General features: G+C 42.3%; 1 protein-coding gene across 8 annotated transcripts in view; it reads right to left on the bottom strand.

Moving 5' to 3' along the window:
• NRXN1 (neurexin 1) overlaps positions 1 to 15,842 on the bottom strand; it is a 1,084,317-nt gene that overhangs the window by 415,018 nt on the left and 653,457 nt on the right. For 3 of the 8 annotated variants that reach the window (XM_036497757.2, XM_036497753.2, XM_036497750.2), the window contains exon 1: positions 4,374 to 5,446. The exons of 4 other annotated variants lie outside the window; for them this stretch is intronic. In XM_036497757.2, coding sequence (XP_036353650.1) covers positions 4,374 to 4,623 — 250 coding nt within the window. In that variant the 5' untranslated portion in view covers positions 4,624 to 5,446. Of the gene's footprint in view, positions 1 to 4,373; positions 5,453 to 15,842 lie in introns of those variants that run through there. One more of the 8 variants, XM_004580157.4, reaches the window with a different exon arrangement.

The raw sequence follows: 15,842 nt of genomic DNA on the forward strand, positions 1-15,842 counted from the left end.
TGCATGACTGAATCAAAGCTTTTTCTTGAAAATGTTAACTGGTCATGTTATGCTAAGCAGCTTTTTAATGTATCCAATTTTGCTTTGAAAAGTCAAAGTAAGGAAGAGGTGTCCAGCAAGATTGCCTATTTCAGCAGAATATTCATAACCAAAACCATTCTGGGTCACTCATGAATCAATTACCACAATAGCTGATTTTTATTCTTTCACATAAAGCATCTTCTATAAAGTTTTGCTCACTCTTTGGGTTGCTAAATTTAAGAACATAGGCATTGCCCTTCAAACACCAATCTCCTGTCTCCTGGAAAAGCAACCAAGAAACAGAAACCTCCTCAGCCGAATCAATGCAAACATCTTCTGGAATATCAGACAGGTGTCATTCACCATTTTTGCAGTCTGACATGGCTGTTACAACATACTAGGGGAAGAACTCGGGGGCCTGTTTCTTGTATACTTTCCTCTCCAAGAGATCAACCATTAAATCACATGGAGGACTTCCTCTGTTCCAGTTTCAAAACCTCTGTGTGCATGGAATTGCTCTGGGATATGGGCCATAAAGCTTCTAATTCCAATTTCTTCTTCACTCTGTTGAGAGATCTGGCTCTATTTTTTTCGGCCCAACTACTCACATGGCATACTTCAATCTCCCTACATGGAAAATTACATTCCAAGTCCCTCCAAAATCCACCACCACTTAGAAGTCTGGAATCTGTACTGAAAGGGTCTCAAAAAGCAAAATGTTATACATTCAAGACATAATTATTATCTTTATATAACAGCATTGGGATACTTCAGTTACAAACCACGCTTTTTAAATCTGTTAACATTTCCTTCTGAGAAAGCCCCTTTGCCCTTTAACAGTTATAAACTAATCAAGGCAATATAATTTCCGGAGCTAATGTTTATGGGACAGAAAGGGCTAGCATTGGTGTGCTCAGATCTGGGATGGCTTTTTCCTTCCTTTATCTCCTGAAATGATCGATAGGTTTTGAGCTAATTTTCCAAAGTATGGTACTTAGGAAACAGGGAGCTGAGATGAGAACCTGAGCTTTGCACTTACATCATTCTGTGCTCTGCACATATGGCACGACACGAAAGTCATACTGGCTGAGCACACGGGTCTATTCTGGACTCTTGGTGGCTTTAAGTGGCACTCGTAATTGCAAACAGGCTTGTTTTCCATCGTTTACAGTCACACAGTTCTCCATGTATTTAGGGAAGGAAAAATGATGTTCCTATGGAAATAATTTTACCATTTTCTTTTCTAAGTACATGCAAAACAAAGTGGGGCCCTGCAGTGTTCTCAAAACCCGCTTCTCATATGCAGTTAAAAAGAATCCTCATCATAATCTCTGTAACTGGGTCAGCTTGCACAAAGACACCCGGGGTAGCCATAAGCACTTCTGCACCCCGTAAACCTTGTAAGTGACACCTCATCATAGTGCAAATGAAGCATAGCATGATGAGAAAATGATGAAGAATGAACCTGGATGGTCAACCCAGCAGTTTGCAAAACACAGAAGGAGACTCGAATTTATTCCCTAAAATATAACATACACATTTCTTCCTTTACACATGGAAGCATTTATATGCAGTCCCTGTTATGAGACAAACAAAAGATGATTGCCCAAAATTCTAATGGAACCAAGCAGGCTGGTTAATTGGGGCATCTACACACATACATTTGCAGGATACTCAAATTTTGAACTACACTAATTTTCACCTTCCTAATTTTCATGTGAGAATTTAGCATATTGGCATTTATCTCTCTGTGTTAATTTCACTCTCCTCTATTAGGCTCAAAGATTCTTTTCCTGTGAGCCCTTTGTCCCTCGCATTAGCTAAATAACCAGGGAACTTATTGACCCAACAAATTCAACATCACCTCCTTCTTTTTAGGTTTCCTTTTAGCTCTCACCCTGCCTGCACTGCTCTCGGCCCCTCTGCACTCCCTCCTCACCCTCATCTCCCCGTCCTCCACTCTCAGAGGCTTATTTTTCATCCTAATGTGTCTCGATTGTGCTCTATAGAGTTAATTTTCTCTTTTCAAAGGAGGAAATAGGTGGACTATGAAAAATTCACACCTAGCTTTTTTCCCTGGGAGTGAACTGTGGTCACTGACTGGTAACTTTGCTGTGTTGAATTAAGACAGAAAAAAAAAATCAGGAAGCATTTTTGAAAAAAAATATGTGGTAAGAGTAGTTTCACACACAAATACAATCACACGCCAGAGCTTGCAAAGACAAAGTTCTCTAACCTAAATGAGTAAGAACAACCACGGCTGTCACACAGTCCTCATTTTTTTCTTTCTCAGTGATAGGTATGCCTTCCTACACACACACACACACACACACACACACACACACACACACACACACACACACTCTCTGTATTCTGGAGGGAAAGCAATGTTTGTAAAGACCAGCAGACGGCGCCCGACAGGGTGGGAAAGGGAAAGGGTGCTGACTCTGCAGCAGGGCACCCTCACCCCTCCCCAATGTCTCCAGATAGTCTCCAGTTTAACTGCCTAATCCCTCAGGAAAGGCAGGGCTACAGAACGGGAGAATATGCACATGACATTAATAGTCAAGCTCCTCCCGCTGGTACAATTAGATGACCCACTGCCTGGCAACCCCCTTCTGGCTCACCACACCCACCCACCCACTTTCTGTCTGCCTCTGCTATGCCCTGGCTGCCCTCCTACAGATCTCAGGGAATTCTGCACACAGAAAGGGCAGGGCATGAGGACTGAAGCCAGGCAAGGGGGAAGCAGCCAGCTCCTAGAAGTCTGAGAGGGAGGGGCGGCCAGAGCTGCAGACAGTGGACATCTCCTCTCTGTGACTGGCAGCTAGGAAACTTGGGCTTGGGGCATGACTCCTGTCTCTGTACTAGTTATTCCCAACCCAGGAGAGGCTTGAGGCAAACGAGGGGAGGGAGAGAAGGCACAATGTCCTAGGACCTGTCTGAAGTACCTTCTACTTGACATCCAAAGATGTGTTGCCCGGAGACCTGGTGTCTTTTCTGTTAGACTGTGCCCTGGCTTCTCATTTCTAAGAACTGGGCCCAGGTAGTAATCCTGACCCCTGGAGGAGGGGCCACTCTGGAAGCACAGGAGCTGCTGGTGACAGAGTAATTACATGGTGAGGTCTCCAGGGGCATGTGAGGTCTGAAAGGTGAACCGACCCTAGGAGAACAAGTGAAAATGTGTGCTCACAACCTTCAGTACGCATTGTCCTCAGGGTAAAGAATCCTTAAGAGTGGAGGAAAGGCTCTGAAAACGATGCCATACCTTTGGTGCCCTGTCTGTCTATCTATCTATCTATCCATCCATGCATGCCACTCAGGGCATCTGTAACTGGTATTCATCTGAAATGGCATTCATCACACGGTTGGTATTCTCTGCAGGCAAGAACCCTGCAAACCAATGCTTGTCCCTACACATCACTCTTTACAATGGTCTTGGAGGGGAGAACAGCTTCTCTCCACTCTAACTTCTCCTCCAGGTAGACCCCCTGGCTTAGTACAGGAAATACTGACTCAAACAAAACCTTCCCTGCCTGGTAGGAAGCCTGACCTCCCTCCTCCTCAGCCTTTAGACATAAAACCCAGGGAGACTGGTTGGTGTAGCCAAACCTCACTCTGTTCAATTTAGAATAAAATTGAGCCACATCCTCAAGAAAAGAGAAGAGCACATGTGTTTGAAGTCCATGGAAGAGGAATGTTATCCATTGGTCCCTTGGGGGCCTCAGGTAGGGTCAGGCCAGCCCTGGAGAGGGTGCCTAGGTTATCCTGCCGCTGCCTTCTCCAATGAAGGGAGGAGGCGTGGGCAGAAGGGACCAGCCTCCTGTTGAGCGAGTCCCAGGACCACTTCTCTGCCTCTGCAGTCTGGGCACACTTTGGAGGAATGTGCGGGCAGGAGCCTCTCCCTCCCCGACTCGGGAAGCTGGGCAGGAGGTGGGGCACCGCGCACAGCAGACAAAAGGTTCTGCAGAGCCCTCCTCTCCAGTACTCAAGTCCCCCGGACTGAGCACGGAGCTCCACCGGGCCACCCGTGACCTTCCGGTGAGCGACGACCCTCTTCCCCGGCTAGTATTTTTCCCCCAGCTAGTATTTTTCACAGGTGCCCATGTCTGTGTCCCCGCACCTTGAAGGGGAACGCCCCTCCCGCCCTCGCCACCAGCGCCCGCGACACCTTCCCCCATCCGCTTCTATTGTCTTCAAAGAGATAAGTGGATCCCACAAACACACCCAAATGCGTCTCCCTTTCCCTGAGTTCCCAGTTCCTCCGAGCCGTAGGGGCCCTGAAGCGAGGGCAGGGTTGAAAGGGGCGACACGAAGGGCTAACCCGAGAGAACTTGGCATCGCAGACCCACCGTGTCCACCTCGCAAGGATGCCGGTGACCTGTAGATTGCAATAGGCACTGAATGATGCTTGCTGCTGCCATGGAAATGGTGGATGTGGTGCGCTCCCAAACTGGACGCTCCCCATGCCACTCCTAGGAGGCCGCTGAGGGTGAGCGGAACTATCCAAAGCAGGGCCAGGCGCCCCCCTGCGCCGCCACCGCCGCCGCTGCCTCCGGGCGAGCCAAGCTCGGCACCGCACCGGAGCATCCTCCGGTCCATAGCGGGGCGCCCGCAGAGGGGCAGCCGCAGCGGGAGGCAAAGTTTGGGGCGCGGGGAGAGGAAAGGGTGCGCGGGAGCGGGCGGCACAGGCTGGGCTGCGGGGCCGGCCGCCTCACCGCGCCAAGGCACCCATCCTCTCCCGCCTTCGGACAGTCTTCTCAGGGTCCGGGAGTCCGCCGTGCCGTGCGCCCCAAACAATCCGAAACATAGCCGAGGCGAACGCAGCTGGCGGGAGGCTCGTCAGTAGAGGTAGCTCCAGGGAACAGCAGCAGGCGCGGTGCGGGGGGCTGCGCCCGGACTTCCAAGGCTCCAGGCTCTCCGAGAGCTACTCCCCAAGAGTTGCGGGCGCGAGTGTGTGCCGGGGGTGGGGAGCCCGCAGATTGTTTAAAGCTCCTTCTGGAGGGTCCTCACTTCTACATGACAGCCATCCGGTACGAAGACACTAGATATATCCGTTTAGCATTGTTCGCCGGGACTGGGGAGGCCACTTCGCCGGCCCAACCTCCTTTCAAGGGAGAAGCAGACCCCATGGAAGCGAGGTACCCCTTCCCTCCATGCAGCCCTGGCCGGCTCGCCAGCTCGTGCCAGCCTCCTCCGGGCAGCGCGCGGAGCAGCGGCGCGCATCGCCTGCTCCCGAGGCAATCTCCGCGTCCGCCGCCTCCTGACACTGACGCCCGGCGAGGGGTTCAGAAAGAAGAGTGCGCTCTTAGCCAGGAAGCAGGGATCGAACAGGGACAGAGGGCTGAGAAAAAGAGGAAGCAGCCGAGAGCGCGTGGGAGAAGCAGAGGAAAGGAAGGGGGGAAGAAAAAGGAGAAGAAAAAGAAAAAAGGAGAAGAAAAAAGAAAAACCACACACGCTGGCGAAGCAAGGGGCTCTATGCAAATCTGCAGTCTCCAAACAGCAAATCACCGAGGCTCGGATGCAATGCAGAGGACGAGCCTATGTAACGAGGGAGGCTGGTCCAGCTTCCCACAAAAAACCGCCCTGCTCTGCCGCTCCCTCGCATTCTCCACACATCAAAGGGACACGTGGACTGCGATGCCCGCAACACCTAAAACAGCAACTCTGTTTCCTCAGCCAGGTGATCCCTCAATCTGAATTACCAGGGCGCACAGCACCGTGCCTCTACCCCCATGGTTTAGCTGTAACCAGTGTCTTGAGAGCTCCCCAGAGGAGGAAGATTTCAGCTCTTTTTATTGGACCAAACTTGTTCCACCAGGAGTTCAAACCCAAACTACTAAATATGGCCTGACATCATCTACTCAAGCATCAGTTCTGATGGACCTGTTCGTGACAGATGTGTCTCCTGACAGAGAACCCTTCACACTTATGTAGGGCAGTGGAAGTTTCAGGGACAAAAACTCAGGAGTGGAAAGGGATGCGTGAAAGGATGAAGTTCAGCTTGCGTGATCTTTCTGTCTCATGATGAAAAAAAAAAAAAGAAAGAAAAAAGAAAGAAAGAAAACCCACTAGGAAACAGTATTCCTAGATCTAAGACCCCAAGGAAAACCGGGCATCCATCCAAGGTTGGTAACACTTGCACACTGAGCAGGAGCCCGTGTGCTCCAGAAAAAGAGCAGCAAAGCCAACACACACTGGAAGGGTAGACCAACAATGCAAGTGGGCTTGGGAACCAGGGTAACAGTCGCCGCCGCAGGCTAGAAGTTATCTTTCAGGACAATGACTGAACCACTCCCCTCCCCCCCTTCCAGAAACACAATAAAAACGATGGCCTGTCCAGCGGCTGCAAATTTTTAAGTCTTTATGCAAAAGCAAACAATTCTGAATACACAGGTCTCACCAGCTTCTCACCTTCTATGTGATCAACCAACAAATTGCAAAGTCCTTTGCAGAAAAGCAGTAATACTGGGAGGGTTTGACTGAAATCATCAGTTTACTCAAGCAATCATTAAGGCTGGAAAATATGCTGATGCCTGCTATGTAAACAGCCAAGGCCCCATATCAGGTGGGTAGTAGTCATCCAACATTTGATTCCTGTCAGAGTTTGATTTTAATAAAGCTGCAATTCTTTAATAGGATGGTACCGTGTCTCTTTGGATCTCCTGTGGATTGATTCCAGATTTTCCTCAAATCCTAAACTCCACAGATGCTCAATTCCCATCTATAAAATGGTACACGATTTGCAAACAACCTCAATACAGTCTTCTCTATATTTTAAATCAACTCTAGATTATTTACAATAAATAATACTATGACAATTCTATGCAAATGGCTGCTATATCATTTAAGCAGTAATGACAAAAATAGTCTGCACATGTGCAGTATAGGTGTAATTTTTTTAGAAATACTTTGCATCCATTGTTAGATGAATCTATGACTATGAATAGTCAGCTTTATTACTTTAACTGAAATGGTGTAGTCTTGCTAGAGGTGTTTAATTGGCTTGAATATGATATTGTCTCCTAACCTCCTTCAGCCGCTCGAAAGACAGAATCCAGATTCAGTGTTTTACACTTTACATGTGGTCTGCTTCTGCCATTGTCCCTGGCTATTTTCTTACTTTTGGCTGTATGTGTGTGCTTGTGTGTGAAATTATATTTTTAATTCACTGGTAGGAATGTCAGTACTCATTTTTAAAGCATCCAATTGAGCTTCAAAAGGAAAATGAAAGTCATCCTTACATTATGTCCTCAAGACGACATCTCTGCATTCTGAATGTGACTTCTCCTATGTCAGCAGGGAAGAGCACTGGATTACAAGTTAGCAAACCTCTGCTCTACTCTCTGTGTCACCAATTACTGGCCATATCACATCAGTTATTCAGCTTCTCCCTGAGGCTCTGTGGCTTCCTTTATAAAATAGTCATGTTCCTATTTTTCCTAACTATGCCACAGGGCATAAAGGATATAATGTAATATTTAATGTTAGAGTACTTTTTAAAAGATCAAATGTTCCTTACAATTAAAGTATTAATTCCATCTCTCTTCTCATCTATGTAATCTATGTATTTGAGCTGATTAGCACGTACAGTGCAGTCAGCCTCCTTTCACCTAGAAGAAATGGAGGGTGTTTCATTCTTCTACAATAACCTCATTTATGTTGCTAATTTGTCCTTTCCCCTTTAACTAGATTGTAGATTCCTAAAAGGGACAGGAATTGTCTTCCTTCGTACTCCCTCTAGTGCCCGGTATATGTGAAACGTAACTTTGTCTCTCAGTATAAACTTCTCATTTACAGTAATGATGGTTTAAAAACTCACCATCAACACTGAATTCACAAGTACGAATAATGAACTATCACTCCTTAAGAGGAAATGCAGAATTACGTTTCCAAGAGCTTTTGATCAAAACATTTTGAACAACTGACCCATATGTAACCTTGTTTCACAGGCATTTCTGTTTATGCATTATTTAATATATATTGCTAATTTTTTAACATTGAATTCATGGATAGCAACACTCTCATTCATGAATATAGCCTATTTAAAATATGTATTTACTGCATGCATTTCAGGGTTCTTGTGCTTAAGAACATAAGTACAGGAGGCTTAGCAGTCATTGTAAGCAGCAAAAAATCATCAATAAAAAGCATAAAAACAAGAAAAATGTGGCAGTAAATAGATAACAAGCAAAGTACAGGTTTACAGTAAGAGCCAAACAAAGAGAGTTGCCTCATTCAGTCTCATACAGGCACGTGTGTCAGGGACTAAAATTTTTTATCACTCTCTAAATATTTATTAATGACTGGCAAACTGCCATAAGTATTAATTTTGGTGTTAGAAATATCCTTTAGTGAATTTGTGAACAATAAATGAGTAGAAACAACCATTTCTGCTATCTCCTAATTGCTTGGGAAGGAAGGGATGGGAGTTGGGAGAATGATTTGTATAAAGTGAAGCCACAGGATCAGAGTAAATGTGGAAGAGTCTGAACATCTTTCTTAAGTGAATTCAATGAAGAACAGGCTTCCCCGCCTGCCTCATGTTGTCTGGGGGCCTTGAGAGATAAAAGTGGGGTTAGAGAAAGGATAGGCCAGAAATCTCAGTTTTACTGCAGTCTCAAGAGCTGAAAAGAAAATATTTATGGCTACTTCAGGAGAAGAAATTGTAGTTACAGTCTTTCAGGCAGATGCCTAGGGCACCTTGACAATACTTTAGAAGGTTCCAGTGTGGATGGCATGATACTGATCCTGCAATACTTGTTATAAATGGTTGCAATTTTGTGGAAGAGAGAGTAAATTCTCTTTTCACATAGTGAAAAAAAAGTCTTGTGGTCAATCCTCATGCCTAATCTGGATGAAGAAAAAATAAAATTCTGCTTACTCTTTAATTAGTATCTTGTTGGCTTGGAATCATATAATCTAAGGAAACTGAGGCAGTATCGAATAAACTGTTTTTAGATAATTAAAGCATTGATTGGAAGAAACATGATGTTTGATTACTAATAATTTATTCTTAAATGTTTCAGCGCAGGCAATGTGACAACTATGTGTGTTAGCATTGAATTCTACCACATTCATTAGAATAAGTGCATTCATCAGGATTTCTGTGTCAACGTCTCAGATTTATTAAACTTGGAGGTAGTTTCTAGAAGTCTTGATGTATTATCTTTCTCCATCATGATGAAACTTTTCATATTAGTTAGAATATGGTGGCTGGGAACTCGCATATACTTTTAACATATTGGTTACTCATTACTATGTCAATTAATTCCATAATGATGTAAATTTTTGCTGATGGTATGTTGGAGCTTTCAATTGACTGGGATGATACTCTGCTGGCTCTGTCTTCAGACCAGAGAGGGTATACCTAAGAAGCCGTTGAACTTGACTGGACAATAAGATGCTGGACTCTATGTTTGGTATATGCTTGCAATGGGGGAATCTCAACTGAACTTGAGCTGTGGTTATGCAACAAGGTGGCGGAATCCACCATGGTGGGAGGGTTTGGGGAGGGGTGGGGAGAACCCAAGTACCTATGTAACTGTGTCACATAATACAATGTAATTAATGAAGTAAAAATAATAAATAATAAAATAAATTAAAAAAAAGAATATATGCTGCAGACAGGTGAAACTATCGGGTTGTCAATTAATGTAAAGGAATTTACGAGTGTGTTCTCTTGAAATTCTTGATACGCAAGATATCTGGATTAGCCAAAATCATTTGTAGACACACTTCTACTTGAACAGATTAAATGAATCTAAGAGGCCTTCACAATGAATAATAATAGTTAACACACATTTGACCATGTCCATACTCTTAGAAATTTGTTTGTTAATTCCCGTTATCCCTAAAAGAACAACGTCAGGTGGGTACTACTATTTAGCTCCAACAGTTCTTAGTCAACTAATTCCTAGAGCTGAAGAGCCCACTGAAACACTATCATATTTGCTTCAGAAAAACATTTTTTGCTATACATTTTTCAGATTCCTAAAACAATGAAGAGGCTAGGCTAAAACGTCTTTATCTCCTTGTTAGTACATGTTTATTTCTATAGCGGAAATTGGGCTTCATTCATTATGAAGTACATTCATTATGATTGCACCTGTAGGAACTCTTAGTGGAATGTTAGTCTTCACATGCCTCTAACCCTGAGTACTGAGACCTAGGAGAAAGAACCAACAGTTGGGTCTTTTAGGTTCAGTTGAAAACTGACGAAAACAAAGAAATAAACAGAAGAGGAAGTGAAGGAAGTGAGAGGAAGAGAAATGGAAGAAAGATGTGCTATTTCAAATTATGTTTCATATTCTAAAAATCAGCCCTTCTGTTTCAAGAAATGGGATGGTAGTCAGGAATACACTTTCAACCTTTTCATGTTTTTCTTAAGCTTAATTAGAAATCCTCATAGCCTGGTATTAGGTTTTTAAAATAGAAAAGCAGACACTAAAAGCAGCAGAGGGGAAGTATATTAAACCTCACAGGCAGCACTAATCTTTTAAAAATTAAAAATGAGGAGAGTGTCCATCTTGCATTTTGCATTTCTATAGGAATCAGCACAAAGAAAAGATATACAGATCCTCATACACCCATCTACTTTCCTTTCTGAGTTGGGGCTACACAGAGAATAAAGAGGTAAAGCAAATCAGACAGATCTTTTAGAAAAGAGATAATTGCAAAGAGGAACCCTAATCTTGCTGCCTCTCTGGGTTTGTGCAGGTCCTTGAAAGTATTCTATAAGAACAGGTGACCAGAAGAGTGCACAGTGAGGCCAAATATAAACCAGCAAATAAGTATCAAGTCTAACAAATATTCCTGGAGAATCAATGCAATCCTTTATTATTCAGATAATAAATATGTGTTACAGAAAAGTAACGTTATTTATGAAGCCTTATCTAAAAGTAAACATTCATTTTCTACCACTCATAACCCAGTCCTAGCTAATGTCTGGTGAATTCAGTCAGCCATTATCCAGAGCCTCCATCTTTCTGTAACAACTCAGATGAACAGGTGAGGATGCTGTGTAAGCCAACATAGTACTCTATTTGTTTATTCAAATTAAATTGAAACTTAGATGTGAAATTTATTGTACAAAAAAAAAAGATTCATTAAAATCAATGTCAAGGTTGTGGTTAGAACTGAAGTATTTCATGATGCTAACTTTTTTTTTTCATCCTATTTAATAAATATTTCACTGACAATGTCCTCATCAAACGTGATGCCTAAGCACTAAGCCATGTTATAGATATTTTATTACAGTTTCATCTTTAAATATTTTGAGTGCTGGTTGGTCATCAACCAATCAATTATAGTCACCTTATATTGTTTCTATAGCTTCTTTTTTAAAGTATTATTTATTTTTCTTGGGAAGGCAGATTTACAGAGAGCAAGAAAGACAGAAAGATCTTCCGTCAGCTGGTTCACTCCCCAAGTGGCTGCAATGGCTGGAGCTGAGCCGATCTGAAGCCAGGAGCCTGGAGCTTCTTTCGGGTCTCCCACATGGGTACAGGGTCTGAAGGCTTTGGGCCAACCTCTACTTGCTTTCCCAGGGTACAAACAGGAAGCTGGATGGAACATGGAGTAGCCAGGATACAAACAAGCACCCATAAGGGATCCCAGTGCATACAAGGTGAGGATTTAGCCATTAGGCTATTGTGCTAGCCCCTGTTTCCACATGTTCAAACAACTTGTGTTGCTGATACACTCTTCCGTGGGTTTCTACTCTTCTAATGTGCTTTTTAAATGTGCTTGTGTTCTCAATGTCAGGGGATTACAGGTATCTGGAGTACAAGACTATGCACCTAAATCCATGTCCTACTGGTATTATTCATGCGACTTTGGGTTAAAGTCCTCATCTGTGAATAGACTGCAGTACTTGTTTATAGTTGAACTGCAGCAGTTTTTTTAAATACTAAGAATCAAATAAATATGTTACTATATATGCATAATACATACTTTAGCTAGTTGCTAAGGACCTAAAATAATGACATGTTATGTGGTTTTTTATTTTAGGCATATTCTAAACTTCATAGACAGGTTTGCCTACTTGCCTAATTATTTCTCTCAACACAGGTTTTATCACCTCTGACACATGGAAATCCTTCTTGCTAAGCTCCCTACCTATGACCATGCCGGCTCTAGCCACAGTCCAGCACCAGTCATGGTGGGAATTTGGAGAGTGAACCAGTTAAAGGAATTCTCTTATTATTTCTTTTTCCTTATTTTCTTTTGTTCATTCATTCATTCCGTCTCTTAGATTTTTTTAAAGTAAAAATTTCATATAAAGATAGAATTTAAAAAGGAAGTTTATGTTTTGTACAAGAACATTTGGAAATACGTATAGGTTTTTACATAATATTCATTTCTATAAACTTTGTGAAGACTCCTCATGTGAATATTTTTTTTTGGTACCATCTGAAAATTTCTCGTTAATGTGATGTTTTACAAAGAAAACAGATTTATTCTAGTTTACAAGTGCAATTCTAGGAACGTGATATTTTACCTTTTTATTTCCCTTCATCCCCTTCCACCTTCCTCTGCTCTCTCCTTCTCCCTCCCTCCCCTCCCTCACTCCCCCTCCCTCGCTCTACCTTCTCACCCATTCTTCTTCTTTTCTCTCTTTGTCTCCCTCTTAGTTTTATAGATAAGTTAGAGAAGTGTCCATGGCTTTTTGAATCATTGTCCAAAATTAAGGTTCTTTCAAAATGATCCTTATAGATTAAACCCTTCCAAATATGCTGCTTTTTTGTCTATATATTTTGGCTTACTTAATTATTTAAAAAACAGAAATACAAAAAGACTCAGACATAGATCTTTCATTCATTGGTTCACTTCTCAAAGATCTACATTAGCCAGGGCTAACCCATGCTGAAGCCAGGAGACTAGAACCTTCCTCTTCTCTTTTATTTTATTATTATTACTTAATTTCTTTGACAATGCTCATGATATTCCTTTATAAAAGCTTTTTTTCTTTTCCATGAGTGCAGCATCCCACTCCTGAGAGCTGCCTCTAGTCTCAGGTGCCGTGGGCTTATCTCCCCACTCATGCTCCTGGAGAAGGACCCAACAATGGTCCAAGTAACTGTGCACTTGCCTCCTGCATGAGATCCAAATGGAATTACTGGCTCCCAACTTCAGCCTGGCCCAGAGCTCGTCACTGAAGATAATCAGAGAGTGAACTGTTTGATAGCACACTTTGTTGACTGGCACCAACTTCATTATGAAAATTCAAAAAGGGCCCAGCATGATGGCTCAGTGGCTAAATCCTTGCCTTGCATGTGCCATAATCCCATACAGGTGCCAGTTTGTGTCCTGGCTACTCCATGTCCCATCGAGCCCCTTGCTTGTGGCCTTGGAAAGCAGTAGAGATTGGCATAAAGCCTTGGGACCCTGTACCCATGTGGGAGAGCAGGAAGAAGCTCCTGGCTCCTGGCTTCAGATCAGCTCAGCTCTGGCCATTGCAGCCACTTGGGAAGCGAACCAGTGGACAGAAGATCTTTTTGTCTTTATCTCCTTCTCTCTATAAATCTGCCTTTCCAAGAAAAATAAATCTAAATAAATAAAGGAAAGCACTATAGCAGAAATTTAATATAGTTGTGCTGGAATGAGTGAGGAAAGATTAGCTTTACAAATTAGGGAAAATAATAACGTTGAGTAGTTCCAATTTCATAATAACTGCAGGTAGTTCAAGTGTCTTAAAATATTTATTTCAAAATGAGTAGATATACTCTATTTTTAAATGATAGGGAATTTTTTTTGATGCTTTCATTAAAAATATAAGACCTCAGATATTCTGCAGTATCATTAATGGATGGGGAGAGTTAAGATGGTCAACCACGGAGGGTTGGTGTAGGGGAGAGTGCAGAGAGAGGGACAGAACTGGGCAGAGGAGCAAGCAAAGAGTATAGAATTGCAGGGAAAGGTTTCCGAAGTTCCCTGGACCTCGCAGAACCAAGAGGATCCACACAGTTTGGAGGGACAGCCTGGGAAAAAGAGAGGGAAAAGCCCCTCAACAAAGCGTCCCACACCCTAGAGAACTCAAAACTTGATGAGTCACGAATTCAGGTAGGGGAAAAGCCGGTGGGAGCCTGAGCCAACCCAGAGGAGACAGAGGGAGTTGGAAGGATCTTTAGAACTAAAGGGAGACAGGCAGAGACCCCACTGGCAGCAGCAACAGACCTCAGCAGTGCCAGAGGTTCCAGTAATGCTGGCGAAAGTGCAGCCACTATGGAAGTCAGTATGGAGAAGACTTAGGCAATTAAAAATTCACCTACCATACGACGCAGCAATTCCACTTCCAGAAATATATCCAAAAAACTTGTTTTACGACGAAGCAACATGCACCCCAATGTTTATTGCAGCACAATCAACAATTGCAAGAACTTGGAAGCACCCTAAGTGCCCATCAACAGAGGACTGGATAAAGAAACAGTGGTTCATTTACACTATGGAATACTACTTGGTGATTAAAAAAAAATGAAATGCATTACTTTTTGGCCAAATGGGCCACACTAGAGACCATAATGCTAAGGAAAATGAGCCAATCCCCAAAGGTTAGATATCACATGTTTGCTCTAATATAATATAATATGATATCAAATCTAGAGATATCATATGGGAATCGTACTGTGCTAACCGATGTTACTTCATACTTAATATAACAAGAACTTGTAATGTAAGTCATTAATTAACCTCCTATAAGAGACAAATTGTTTATAACCATCTGTAATTGTCAGTGTCCACATATAACTGTTCTTGGTATGGCCCATAAACAACAAAGGCCTAATCCTCACTGTACCTATATTAGGCCTCCAGAATACAAGAATTAACCTGCAATTAAAAGTTATTCTCCTACATGGCTGGGAGATACTCCAGTGGAAGCATAATGGAGTTGGGAAAATTCACAACGGACATACATTCTGATTTTAGAGAGGAGAACAGATTAGGGGGAGGGAAGAGCCTACCACCAACTAAATTGTATCAAAAACAATAAAAATTATTAAAAATAAAATATCATTAATGAATGTTTTTTTCAAAAACTGTCATCTTGTGAAAAAACTATTTTTAATCACTTTTTTCTCCTCTGTGGCTGAGATCATTACCGTAGAGAACTGTGTGTTTATCTTGACAGATGTTCCTAGATCTGCACGCCCCTATAGAATTGTTCCTGGTTATGTTGAGGTACACTAGAAAACATTATACCTGCAAAGTAATGAACTTAGTGTATTCTAAATAAAATAAACCATATAGCAAGCAGAATTAATCCACTAATGTCTTCCTAATGAAGCTTTCATTAGGCATATGGTGAGGTCTTCAATGCTTAACATGTGATAGGTATTAAAACTAAACACACCAAATGATTTTTTCAAAGCATCTAATAATTGCCTCATATTATTTTCAAATAAACTAGCTCATGTTCAGATTGGTCTCAGAAACTAATCAAAGAGAAACAGGAAATAGTTTTCATTGTGAAGGATTTTTTATTCCACTAGAAGAAATAAATATCTCATTTACGATTGTCCTTTAATAACTAGAACTGAATTTGCTGTTCTCAGTTTTAAGAGAATGGAAAACTTTAATTTTTCTGTGGTTTTGTGTAAAATTTCAAGTATTAATAAAACTTAGAAGACACACATTGAGAATGAAATAGTTTTAGTCCAATTCATATTGGTTTGCTTTAAAACTAACCCTACTACATGGCAGAGCAAATAAGCTTAAATTGTGGTAAAAAAGAAAAGTATCTTAATGGCCTTTGGAAAAGGAACTTCAAACAAATAAAATCAATGTCCCTTCATAAAAACAATATTTTCATTTACCATTTG

The sequence above is a fragment of the Ochotona princeps genome, chromosome 8 (assembly GCF_030435755.1).
Source record: "Ochotona princeps isolate mOchPri1 chromosome 8, mOchPri1.hap1, whole genome shotgun sequence".
Lineage (NCBI taxonomy): Eukaryota > Metazoa > Chordata > Mammalia > Lagomorpha > Ochotonidae > Ochotona > Ochotona princeps.